The 12,109-nt window shown below is 32.9% G+C and overlaps 1 protein-coding gene across 1 annotated transcript; it reads right to left on the bottom strand.

The window, feature by feature from the left end:
* Window positions 1-2,987: 2,987 nt before the first annotated feature.
* Window positions 2,988-11,484, bottom strand: LOC112032379 (probable serine/threonine-protein kinase PBL3). Its single transcript, XM_024065146.2, has 6 exons — window positions 11,035-11,484; window positions 8,718-9,040; window positions 8,467-8,602; window positions 4,681-4,817; window positions 3,982-4,105; window positions 2,988-3,347 (listed from the first exon to the last, which is right to left on the bottom strand). The coding sequence occupies exons 1-6, from the start codon at window positions 11,096-11,098 to the stop codon at window positions 3,019-3,021; spliced, it is 1,113 nt and encodes a 370-aa protein (XP_023920914.1). The 5' UTR covers window positions 11,099-11,484; the 3' UTR covers window positions 2,988-3,018.
* Between the last annotated feature and the right edge of the window lie 625 nt (window positions 11,485-12,109).

Raw genomic sequence — 12,109 nt, 5'->3', positions numbered from 1 at the left:
GTAAGAAACCAACAAACTGTTGCAGTATTTTCTTCTTTTCTACTATAAAGGGATGATGAAGAGGACTAAAGAGAGAGACAATTTTTCATAAGTTGAGTTCCAAACCTCCAAATTTCCTTACCCATTTTTCCTCTCTTTCTCACCTGTAGATAGATTCACCATTGTAAATTTTTTTTTTCCAAAACATACTGGATTATTTGACTAATTTGAGTTCGTGAGCCCTTTCTAAACAAAGAGGGTTTCTATATAAAAATTTGTGTTTTCCGTTGATGTTTGTTTGCATGTAAAAAAATTTGAAAAATATTTTTCGTTAATGGTAAAATCTTTTATAAAAAGTTGTAAAACGATTTACCTTTGAAAATTTGGTAAAACATTTTACAAAAACACATAGGGTCCGTTTGGATTGAACTTATTGTTGCTGAAAACTGAAAACTGAAAACTAAAAACACTGTAGCAAAATAAATTTTAAATGTGTGAATAGTACCGTGGGACCCATTTTTAATATTTTTTTATTGCGTGAACAGTAAAAAATAGTGCGTGAACAGTAATTTCTGTCTCCTGCACAGTAATTTTACTGTTCACGCGGAAAAAAAAAAAAAAAAAAAAAATGGGAAAACGCACGGATCCAAAACGTGAACGCTGAGGCCAAACGGGCACATAGTCTGATGATTAAGTCACCAGTCCGATGGGCTAGGCAACTAGTGGCCAAAGCCGCTGCTCTAAAGACCAGTGATGGCGGCCTAGTGGCTGAAGTCGTCATTCTAACAACCAATGTTGGCGATCTAGTCACAAGAAGCGCTATTCTAGTGTTGGAGGTTCGATAACCGAAGCCATCGTCCAATGGCCAAAGACATCATTCTGACTATCAATGCTGGCAGCTCAGTCACCAAAGACATCACTCTAGTGGCAATTCAATTGTTGGACCTTTGGCACCGACAGCTTTGGTGGTTGAGCCACTAGTTTTGGTAATTTGCTTGAAAAATTTTATTTGTCAATTGTTATACAAGACACTTGAAAATATTTTATTGAAAATGTTTTACATGTAAAATATTAAATTGTAAAATATTTTACGTTTGAAAATATTTTACTTCAAAACAAACATTCAGTTTTTACATTTTCCTTTTTCTTGAGCTAATTTTTTCCCATCATCAAACACTGGCATCCATGTGTCTCATGGATTCATGAATGTCTTGGTGGAAACTCAATACCTTATTTATTTAGCATCACACTATTTTACCGCATACAACAAATATATTAAAGAATAAAAAAAGAAAGAAAGAAGAAAATCAAAATACACTTTTATCCCTTAAAATTTCCATGTTAAGCGCCTTTTTATCCTTAGTATTTCAAATTAGTGTTTTTAGCCCCAAAAGGTTTAAAAACAAGCTCTATGGTCCCTTCATCTAGTTCTATCAATATTCTTATGTATGTTGCTAACAAAACAATGAGATAGCATATTTTTAATGCCAAAGCAACTGATTTTTAATTTAAAAAAATTACACAATGGCAATCCCGATCCATAGCCGTATGATATTGGTACCTTCCTCAATTGAAACTCAAACTCGAGAGATAAGAGTAAGAGGAATAGCTTTGATCAATTAAGATAGGGCAGAAGTTAAAGTTTTCCTTTCTCTTTGCCATTCTCACAATTACAAGAAAAATAAATAATATACAGGGCCGACCCAAAAAAATTTGGAGCTTAAGGCAAAAATTATATATGGGACCTTTTTATATGTAAACATTAATTAAATAAAATTATATAATACTAATTAAATTAAGACTAATTTGATGTAAATACAAAAATTGATGAATAATACTAACTAAACTAAAGTTAATTTCATATAGAGGATTGAATATCATAGTTGAACCATAAATTTAAATAAAAAGAACTATTTTTTTTTTTTTTAAAAGATACTTACTTTAACTTGGATATATGACCATACATAGTTAAGTATAGTTGTAATCTAAATTTTAATTTTATACATTCTTTTTAAGAGAAAGAGATAGATAGATATTATTTGATGTGTGGTTTTGTAGGAGATTGGTTTATAAAAAATAAGGTCTCAAACTATTAGAGGAGATTAGTCATCATTAATGATCTATCACATTTGAAGCATTTTTTTTTTTTTGGAAACATTTTAGGGTTTCAATTGATTTAAATTTCTATTGGTCTCCTATTTTGAAAGTCTTGTTAGAAATGAAAAAGAAAAATACTAAAAATACTACAAAACGTTCAAAATATAATGTGATAATGACTGTAATTGACAAATTTCAACAACTTAGTTTATTTGTGTTTGAATTTTTTTTTTTTTTTTGGTTTAGTGACATATCAGTTAAACTTACAGTAAAATTTTGTGGTATTTTTAGCATCGCTATCAAAAAAAGTACCAATTATTTTAAAAATGTTATATTTTTATAAAATTTTGGGCCCTTAACTAGGTTTTTTTTTTTATTTTTTTTTTTGTGGGGCCTTCGGCCTAAGCCTAAGTTGCCTAAGCCTTGGGCTGGCTCTGACAACAAATAATTGTATGAGAGAGAAAGAGAGAGTAATAAGAAACACACAATCTAAAAAATGTGGTGTTTGGTATTGTTATTTAAACAACAGTTTTCAATGTTTAAACAATATTACACGTATTTTCTAACACTTTTTCATCCACGCGTATTACCACAAAACAACAACGTTATTAGAAATCTTTTACCAAATGGGCCTGTAATATGAAGTGTGCATTTGGCATTAGCTTAAAAAGCCATTTTTTTTACTATTCAACTTATTTTTGCTACTATTTATGGCACTTTTTGGTACTATTCATAGATCTCACTGTACTATTCTAACTACTTTTTAGCTTTATCTACAGTACTTTCAAGAAAGTTTTAGTTTCAACTAAATAAGCTATTCCCAAACAGAATTGAGAGTTTTTTTTTTTGTTTTTTTTTATTTTTATAAAAAGGATTAAATTCTTCAAAATTTCAATGTATAATTTATAAATTCTTTTAAATATTGAATTCTATATTTCAAGTTCAAATAACAAAGCGAGTCTTTTTGGAGTTTACAAGTTGTTCGAGGGTTGTTAATACCTCCACCATTTTAGGTCTGAATTTAGCTTCAGTGCTTAGGCACTTCAAGGCAAGGGTGGCAACCGTATAGGCTCCTTTTTGGGGATACTGGCCCTCCAACTTTGTGTCCATAATCCGGAACAATTGTCTTTTGTCACGCAAATATGGTATTGCCCAGTCTACCAAAATCTGCTGAGTATCAACTTTTGTCCTATCAACTACACGTCGTCCAGATAATAGTTCCAGCAACACAACCCCAAAACTGTAGACATCACTTTTTGCTGTCAATCGACCTGTATAATAAAGAAAACCCCAAAACTATTAAGGTTGCAATTAGGAAGTGAGTTTAAAGTTAACTTATTTTACTATTTAGTTTATTTTTGCTATTATTCATGAGTTTTATTGTACTTTTTGATACTATTTATGAGTCATACTATACTATTTTAGATAGCTTTTACCTTTATCTATAATATTTTCAGCAAAAAAATTTCAGTTTCAGTTAAGTAAGTTGTCCTAAGCAGACTCTATAAATAAACAGAATGAGTTCATATTTCCATCCAATAGAGAGTTGCATTAGCAACATTCTACTTGAACTGAACACTTTTACTTGATAACTCAGACATTATTTTTCTCTCTTTTACAGAGTATTCTTCTACTTCAACAAAGGGCTGAAAATAAAAATAGTGACAAAAAACTAAAAGTTTCCACTTCATATTCTTTATGCTAAGTAATTACAACTATTAGATTTGGACATTACATTTCTACAATGAAACTTCAAGCGTTGAATTTTGTCTCTTTTCCGTTCTAAACAAAATTTAAAATATATATATTTATATAAGATCAATTTACTCCTAAAACAATATATATCCAATCCAATGATCATTTTTTAATAATACTAATTGTGCTTAACATGGATATTTTACAAACCTATAGTAACATATTCAGGTGCAGCATAGCCATAAGTGCCCGAGACTTGAGTAGATACGTGAGTCCTATCACCAGTAGGACCCGCCTTTGCCAGCCCATAATCAGCAAGCTTAGCATTGAATTCCTGCATCCACAATGCCCAATTATTTTAAGAGAGATGTTATGTTCACAACATTTTAACATCAAATTTTATGTGACAGGTTGTTGTTAGCAGGGTAGAAAAGTAACTTCAGTGATAGATTCAAATTAGAATTAATAACAACTAAATACCTATGATATGTTGTGAAAATGTTATGGACAAAGCACCTCTCATTATTTTAAATATATAATGTTGACACAAACAACTTACAAAGAAATGGGCAAAGATTGGTCCCGTGCACTAGATCTATTGGGATGTTGACATATAACAAATATTTGACATGTATCAGCATTTCAATGAATCCAGTACATACTATACAAAAGCATGTTAGAATTATAGTTAAGAGACTAAATTCATCATTTTCTAATAGCTTAAACTCTTAAGATAATTAGTAATTTAACATGGTATCAAGGTAAGAGCAGTTGGAGTTTGAGCCCACATGAGGGGAAGTGTTAAAATTATAATTAAATGACTGAATTTATCATTTTCTAACGGTTTAAACTATTGGGATAATCTGTAATTTAACGGAGCACTAGTGTCCTCCTCTTAATTTAGCATACCGCATCTAATAAGATGTTAGAAGCCTTGAAGTCACGATATATGACTGGTGATTTGGCCTCATGAAGAAAACAGAGCCCTCTAGCTGCACCGGTGGCCACTTTGATCCTTATTTCCCAGGAAAGTGGCTGTGGCTCTCCTGTGGAACACAACATAGCATCAAGGATCACAAACGATTCTCATAGCCATGCCAAGAACTTCCATAATATCCTAACATTACATTTGAAAGCCAAACTGAGAGTTATATTATATTGCCAGAGTGGCGGCTTGAGTGTGTGATCAAGACACAGTTAGGAAAGAAAAATATTTAAAATGCAAGAAATTTGAATTTATAATTTCACATCAAACAAAATGAAATAACAAATTTTGGCTCTGATACCATGTGAAAGTTGTTGTGTGGTTATGTATGATGATTGGATAATAAACGGAAGTATAAAAGAGAGAGCACACACAAAAGTTTACGTAATTTGGCCTAACAGCTTACATCCACAATATGAAAGCCCTTAATAGTTACATACTGTATTAAACACTTGTCTTACAATAAACTTAATGTAGGTAAGGGTAAAGTCAGGGTGGTCGAGAGGGGGCAACTACCTCCCCTGACTCCTCTGAAACTTTCTTAGCTATAGGCATATGAGAAAAGTTTGCCCCCTAATTCATTAACATAGGGGGAAAAAATACTTAGGGTCCGTTTGAATACAGCTTATTTTTACTGAAATTGAAAACTGAAAATACTATAACAAAATAATTTTTAAATACGTGAATAGTGTCGTGGGGCCTGTGAACAGTGCATAAACAGTGCATAAACAGTGCACTTTGTCTCCTACACAGTGAATTCATGTGGAACAGTGTGGTTACTGCTCATACGCACTGAAAAAAAAAAAAAAAAAATATATTTGGGTTATGTTTGAGTGTTTGGTTTTTTTTTTTTTTTTTAATTTTTTTTTTAATTTTTATATTTTATAATAAGCTTTTTTCGTTTTTAATTTTTTCAGTTTAAATTAAAATCAAGAAATTGAATTTTTTTTTGTTTTTATTTTTTTATTAATTTATATGCTGATGTGGCATTTTAAATGCTTACATGGCATTTTAAAAAATACCTAATCAAATTTTTTAATATTATTATAATAGCCACGTCAGCATTTACTGTGCACACAGTGCATTTCGTTTGCCACCTCAGCATTTTCTGTTACCAGGTTGACGGCAGGGACTAAAATAAAAACGATTTTCCGAAATCAGGGACTGACTTAGGAGCTAAATCAATTTAGGGACCAAATAGAGAACTGGCCCAAAATGTAGGGACCAAAAGTGTATTTACGCCTTTTTTATATCAAAAGAAAATTTGTAATGTGATAGCCTTTTGTGGCCTCTTCTGCAAATATCCTTAAGCAATGCAATAGAAAAATTTTTAAAGCAGTAATCTGTGGCGACCTTTTACTGACTTAGTGAGAGTCATATAGACCACATATTTTTCAACAATCGGTTATGTTAGCATAATATTTATGATGAAAGAGGTAAATTATTCAGTACTTTCTGTGAACCAAATCACATACACCCTTGAGCAATGTCTAAAGCCTAAGTTTTTTAATAAGCTATCTAAACAGAAAAAGGGAAGGAAAAAAATATTGAAATTTAGTCACAGATCCCAATTTGTCATCTCTTTCTTTCATAAGATTGGGATTGTGTCCAGTGCATCAGCTGCATTGGATACTTTAGGATACGGACACATGTCCAAAACTGGATACGTATTCATATTCCAACGTGTCTAGTGCACTAATGCATTGGACACAAGTTGTGTCACTCTTTTAATATGAGCTTCTTTTTCATCTTAATTTCTTTACACATAATCAATTATTATTAACAACAGTGGTCGCAACCCATGCCCAGTGTTAAAAATTTTCAACACACAAATATGATAAATTTTGACAATTTATATTCGTAAGTTTGCCTACTAATCACTTCTCCCAAATCTTGCAAAAGTAGTCAAGTTTTGCAACTACAAAACTAAAATAATAATGAAAGAAATAAAATTACCTAATTGGTCCAACCGTAATCAATCTTTTTGCTAAAAGCAATTGCCAAATTTCTCAAGAGTAAATTGCAAAAGGTGCACATGAATGATGTAATTTAGGTGTCTTCTTATCTTAAATAAATGTAATACAGAAATCATATATGGGAATTAAAATTAAAAAATAAAAATAAAAATCTAGAACACTTGCTGACATGGCACAACAGGAGATCAGAAAAATTAGCAATATTTTTTTTTTCATATAATTTTCACCATGCAGTGCATGGGTTCGACTAAGAGAGAATTTTATTTGGAGCTAAACTGCAAAGCAGAAGGAACAACGAACTGAAGGATTTTCTGAATATGGGTCTCCATATGGTCTAGAAAGACTAGGTTTAACTCAAGCTCAGGTTAAAATTTTATTCAGTTAGCCACATAGCTCAGCCCAAATATATACCAGCTTAATGTAAGCCCATATCTCAATGAAAAAATCCATGCTAGTCTAATAAGAACCCATCCAAATTAGTCCAAGTAGTGGCAACCGTCCTAAAGGCCCAAACTCATCCCCCTTGTTTAATGCTTCAAGTTCCAATATCAAATCCTAAGGTCACATGGAAAAGAAATACCATATTACTAGCCCAAATCTCACAAGACCCATAAGAGTAGCAAAAGAATTCCTAGAACTTGCAATGCAGGAATGGCCTTTGCCCCACAAAAGAGGTTTGGGCACATACTTGTTGGTCACGCTAGAGTTTACTTCATAGATGGGGTGTTGGGCTTGTATTTGCACATGAGTGAGCAATTCAACATTCTACATTTGCAACATGAAGTAGCCCCATTCAAATTGAAACCAAGTTCGTAGATACCATGCTTTTGTTTCGTTGAAATGTCCTTCGATTTGGTCCTTTTTTTTTTTTTTTTTAGAGAGCAAGGAGTTTCTTGACATGTCAAAGTCTTTTGAATTTTTTTTTTTTTTTTTTTTTTGATTTGGACATAACAAAGTTAACATGTCAAAAGAACTTTTAGCTTTAGCTTGTCCCCACCTTTTCACTTTCTTACTAATATACTATAACAGACTCATAATACTTTTGTCTTTTAATTTTAATTTTTTTATTTAATTTATTTAAATGGTAAGAAAAGCAATAATTTTCACAATAGTTGGGTTAGTACATTTTTACTTTTTTACAAATGTCTATTTATTTTGGTATAAATATTTATTACTAATTTCAAATTAATTTTTCCCCCTTGAACTAAAATTCTGGCTCCGCCTTATGTAGGGATTATATATTAAAGAGTAAAAAATACTTGAGTAATTCTAACCTACCATAGATTGACCCAAGATTAATATGCTTATTCTAAAAGTATATGGTCTTACAATTAGTTTGCCACACTTGTGCCATAATATATCTAACATCATCTTTCAAGTTTACCTGGTAGTGATCAAGAATATTGAGCTTAGCGAATAATAACTTAACAGGGTAATATATTCCAAAATAAAAGATGACAGAATTTCTATGTTGGTCGACTTAACAGACATTGACATATGCTAATACTCTGTTTGGATGTCGTGAAAACTAGGAAGAAATTTGAGATTAAGCATTTTCTGCTACTTTGTTTAGAGGAACAAACATCTGAATTAGGCACCATAAACATTTAAACAGACTTTATTTTTTCTTTTTTTCTCTAAGGAACCAAACAGATAAAAGACCACATGTCTCATTATTATGAATGAGCCTAAGAATCCAGTAATTAAGTATAAACATAAGTATGACATACTTACTTTTAAATAGATGATTCTCTAAACTCCCTTTAGGCATGAACTGGTAAACCAAAAGCCGGTTCTCTCCCTCGAGACAGTACCCAATTAGCTTAACCAGATTTGGATGATGAAGTTGGCCAAAGTAATTAACTTCAGTCTAGAATTTGAGATAATATCAGTAATTACGCCATGAATAATAAGATTGCATAGAGGAGTATAAACCCACACCACCCCCCCCTAAAAAACGATGAAAACAATAAGAAGAGACCTACCAACCACTTCTTGTGGCCTTGGAAACGCTCAGATTTAAGCTTTTTGACAGCAACAGCCATTCCTGATCCTGGCTTTGTAGCTGAAAAATTGTATTCATCAATCCATCCTTTGAAAACATAACCAAATCCTCCCTCACCAAGAAAACTGTCCGGGTGGAAATTTCTGGTGCTGTTCTTTAGCTCATTGAAATTTAAGGCTTTCAGATTTGGAGATGATAATATTTCACTTGAAGTATTGCTCTTGTCACTGAAAGATTGAATGGCCCGACTGGAAGGAGCTGATGAACGGTCGGTTCTGATTGAAAATTTTGGGACTCCTGATCCTGGTAAGGGAAGAAAGAGTTCATTATAGCACAAACAACATATGCAGGCAGCTGCTACTTCAACTTAAGAGCTAATCAATCTCAATCTTATACCTATTTTGGACTATTCCTTAAGTAGCTATATTTTAGTTCAAACTTCACTATATATGTTAGAAACATCTTTTGATCTTAATACAAAATGCATTACGCTCTTATCTCGTATTGTCCTTAGTTCGTTGCTAGGAGTAAGTACTGGTAAATGTAAACTATCAATTATCTTAAGTAAACCTTTCATCCGCCACTTTTTCCATTGCTTAGGAAATCATAATGTGTGACTATGTTTTTATGGATCCTATGTTTCTTTTAAATAATAAAATTCCATCCTGTTTTCTGTACATAAAATCTCCATATTTTCATTTTGGAACATATGATGTGAAGACTCAAAGTCACATGCTCACTGCTCAGTGGTGTTAAAGATATATATCTAAGGATTGGGCTTGGGCCTAGGTTATTGGGCTAATATATAGTAATATATAACAAGTGCCAGCCAATTGTGAAATAAATATGAAAATCTTCTTTAAAATGATTTTGAAATCCAAAGCAAAAACCAACTTTAGAAAGTCTTAAATCATACAGCTAAATTAGATCCTTCAAACAGCTAACTTGTGAGCATCACTCGCAAGATAAACCAATAATGAAATATTAGATACATCTCTGGTCAACCAGTGCCTACCCCCAAAAATAAGACTTACATAAAGATTCGAACCCCCAAAAGAAAGATGGGATACTATATACATTTAAGCCTAAACTATAATCGTTGAACAATAACAGCAATGCAGAAACACCCAAAAAATGACCACCATTAGAGCATCCGCATTTGGATGGCTATATGCCAAATGCAAAGCAAATTTGGCATACAAACCCAAAATACACCCAGCAGCTGGAAGGCCAAATGTGAAATGTTAAAAAAATTTTGGGATATTGCTACAGTACTATCTTAAATGTAAGATGGTACTGTAGCTCAATGTTATAAAAAAAAATAATTTTTTAATCCTTCCTCCTCATTTTTAACCCGCGAATTTCTCTCTCATCCCTCATTATTTTTGTTCTTTTCTCTCTCTTCCTTCTCTCTTTCTCATTTGCTCTCCGATCTCTTCAGACTCAAGACCTATCCACCGGAGCCTCACGCCGGAGCCTCAACGGCAGAATCGGATGGGCCAGCTAGAGGGCTCCGATGGCTCCAATGGGTTTGAATCGGCGTGAGCGCATCGGTGAGCCTGAATGGGTTTGGATCGGCGTGAAGCTCCGGTGGTGGGGTTTTTTTTTTTGGGTTTGGATCGGCGTGAGGCTCCGGTGGTGGGGTTTTTTTTTTTTTTTTTTTTTTTTTTTTTTGGGTTTGAAACTCTTGGATTGTGTTTTGTTTTTGTTTTTGTTTTGGGTTTCTGTTTTGTTTTTTTTTGTTTTTGTTTTTGTTTTGTTTTGTTGTGGCTCTGTGTGTGTGTGGTGATGGGTTTGGCTGTGTGTGATGAAACCGGTGCTAGAGGTTGGCTCTGTGTGTGTGTGGTGATGGGTTTGGCTTGTGTGTGTGTGTGTGTGTGTGTGTGTGTGTGATGGGTTTGGCTGTGTGTGTGTGTGGCTGGGTTGAAACCGGTAATGAGGGAGAAAGAGAGGAAGAGGAATAGAAAAAGAGAAATAGTAAAAGAAAAGAATAAAATAAAATATTTAAATAAAATGAGATAAGAAATAAAATTTTGGGATGCTGGGTGTATTGTAAATGGTATGGTATAATTGAAAAAGTAGATTTTTGAGATGGTAAAATAGGATGAGATATAAGATTGGATGTGAATGCTCAGAATGACAAATTATCATAGTAAAGCAGACAGATATTATAACTTCAAAACCCACCTCCCCAAAAAACTTGCACATAAAGGGAAAAAAAAAAAAAAACCAATCTTTAATAGAAAATTCAGGCCAAAGCATTAACTACTACCAAAATAGAATTGATTATTAGTTACCAGAAGTGGCATGAGAGCTTTGAGCTGTATCTACTTTAGCCGAAGAATCTAGGCAGTTGCCCATAGGATATTTTCTCTCTCTCTCTCTCTCTCTCTCTCTCTCTCTCTCTCTTTCTCTCTCTTACAAGACACTATTTTCTTGCTATTCTTAGCAACAACACATCATGGATTAACATAAATCCTCGGAAGAAAAGGAAAAATGAAGCAAAAAAAAAGTGAATGACCCGGAAGTCTCCAAGTGAAGCTAGTTTTGTTTGTCACTAACTTGGTGGAGATACTTCTCAAAAAAAAAAAAGCTTGGTGGAGATTACTGAAAATTACGTGAGAGAAAAATGGATTTTGATCAAGAAAGACAATAAGGAAGACTAGAGGAAGAGGAAGAAGAGTGGAGGAAGGAAACTGAGGAGAAAGGGGAAAATCGTGCAAAAGTTGTCTAGCCCTTTTCTACTAGACAACTTTTGCACGATTTTCCCCTTTTCTACGTTGAAGTGTGAACTACAGAAAGATGAGGAAGAAGACCAAGCAGCCAAGTTGCACCGACGCCGACACGAGTACGGATACGACATGCTACAAATACAGGAGTATAACAATTTTTGAAAAATAAATGTACAATACGGGGTGGGTACAACAATTAAATAATTAATTAAATTTTAAATTTAAGTATATTTTTTAATATTTTTATACATCAAATATGTTTAGGTTTAAAATTTAAATTATGTAAAAACTACAAATAAGTAAACTAACACTCAAAATAATATAATAATGCTCAATAATATTTAGAGTACAAACAAAAAATTGAAGTAGAACAATTTTTTGGAGTATAACAAAAAATTGAAGTATAACACTCAAAAATATAAAAGGAAAACAAGCTTTAAACTAAAAACATAGAGGTTTTGGAAAGTCTAAAAACCCTTTCAAGCTGAGCTAGCACGAAGATATATGGGCTTGATCTGCTGATTTGGCAGAACAAAATTGGGCTCAATCTGCCTCGGCAGATCGACCAGTTTCATCCAATGGTATGTTGGATGAAAAATCCAATTGCAAATTTTCAAGAGTTGGCATCCAGCTGGAAATC

The sequence above is a fragment of the Quercus suber genome, unplaced genomic scaffold (genome assembly GCF_002906115.3).
Source record: "Quercus suber isolate HL8 unplaced genomic scaffold, Cork oak 2.0 scaffold_645, whole genome shotgun sequence".
Lineage (NCBI taxonomy): Eukaryota > Viridiplantae > Streptophyta > Magnoliopsida > Fagales > Fagaceae > Quercus > Quercus suber.
This window is presented reverse-complemented; position numbering and strand designations above follow the sequence as displayed.

Coding starts and splice junctions, on each gene's coding strand:
- LOC112032379 (XM_024065146.2), bottom strand. CDS start 11,098: ATGGGCAACTGCCTAGATTCTTCGGCTAAAGTAGATACAGCTCAAAGC. Junction 9,041..11,034: donor AAGCTCTCATGCCACTTCTG/GTAACTAATAAT, acceptor TTCCCTTACCAG/GATCAGGAGTCCCAAAATTT. Junction 4,818..8,466: donor AGAGAATCATCTATTTAAAA/GTAAGTATGTCA, acceptor TGTGTTCCACAG/GAGAGCCACAGCCACTTTCC.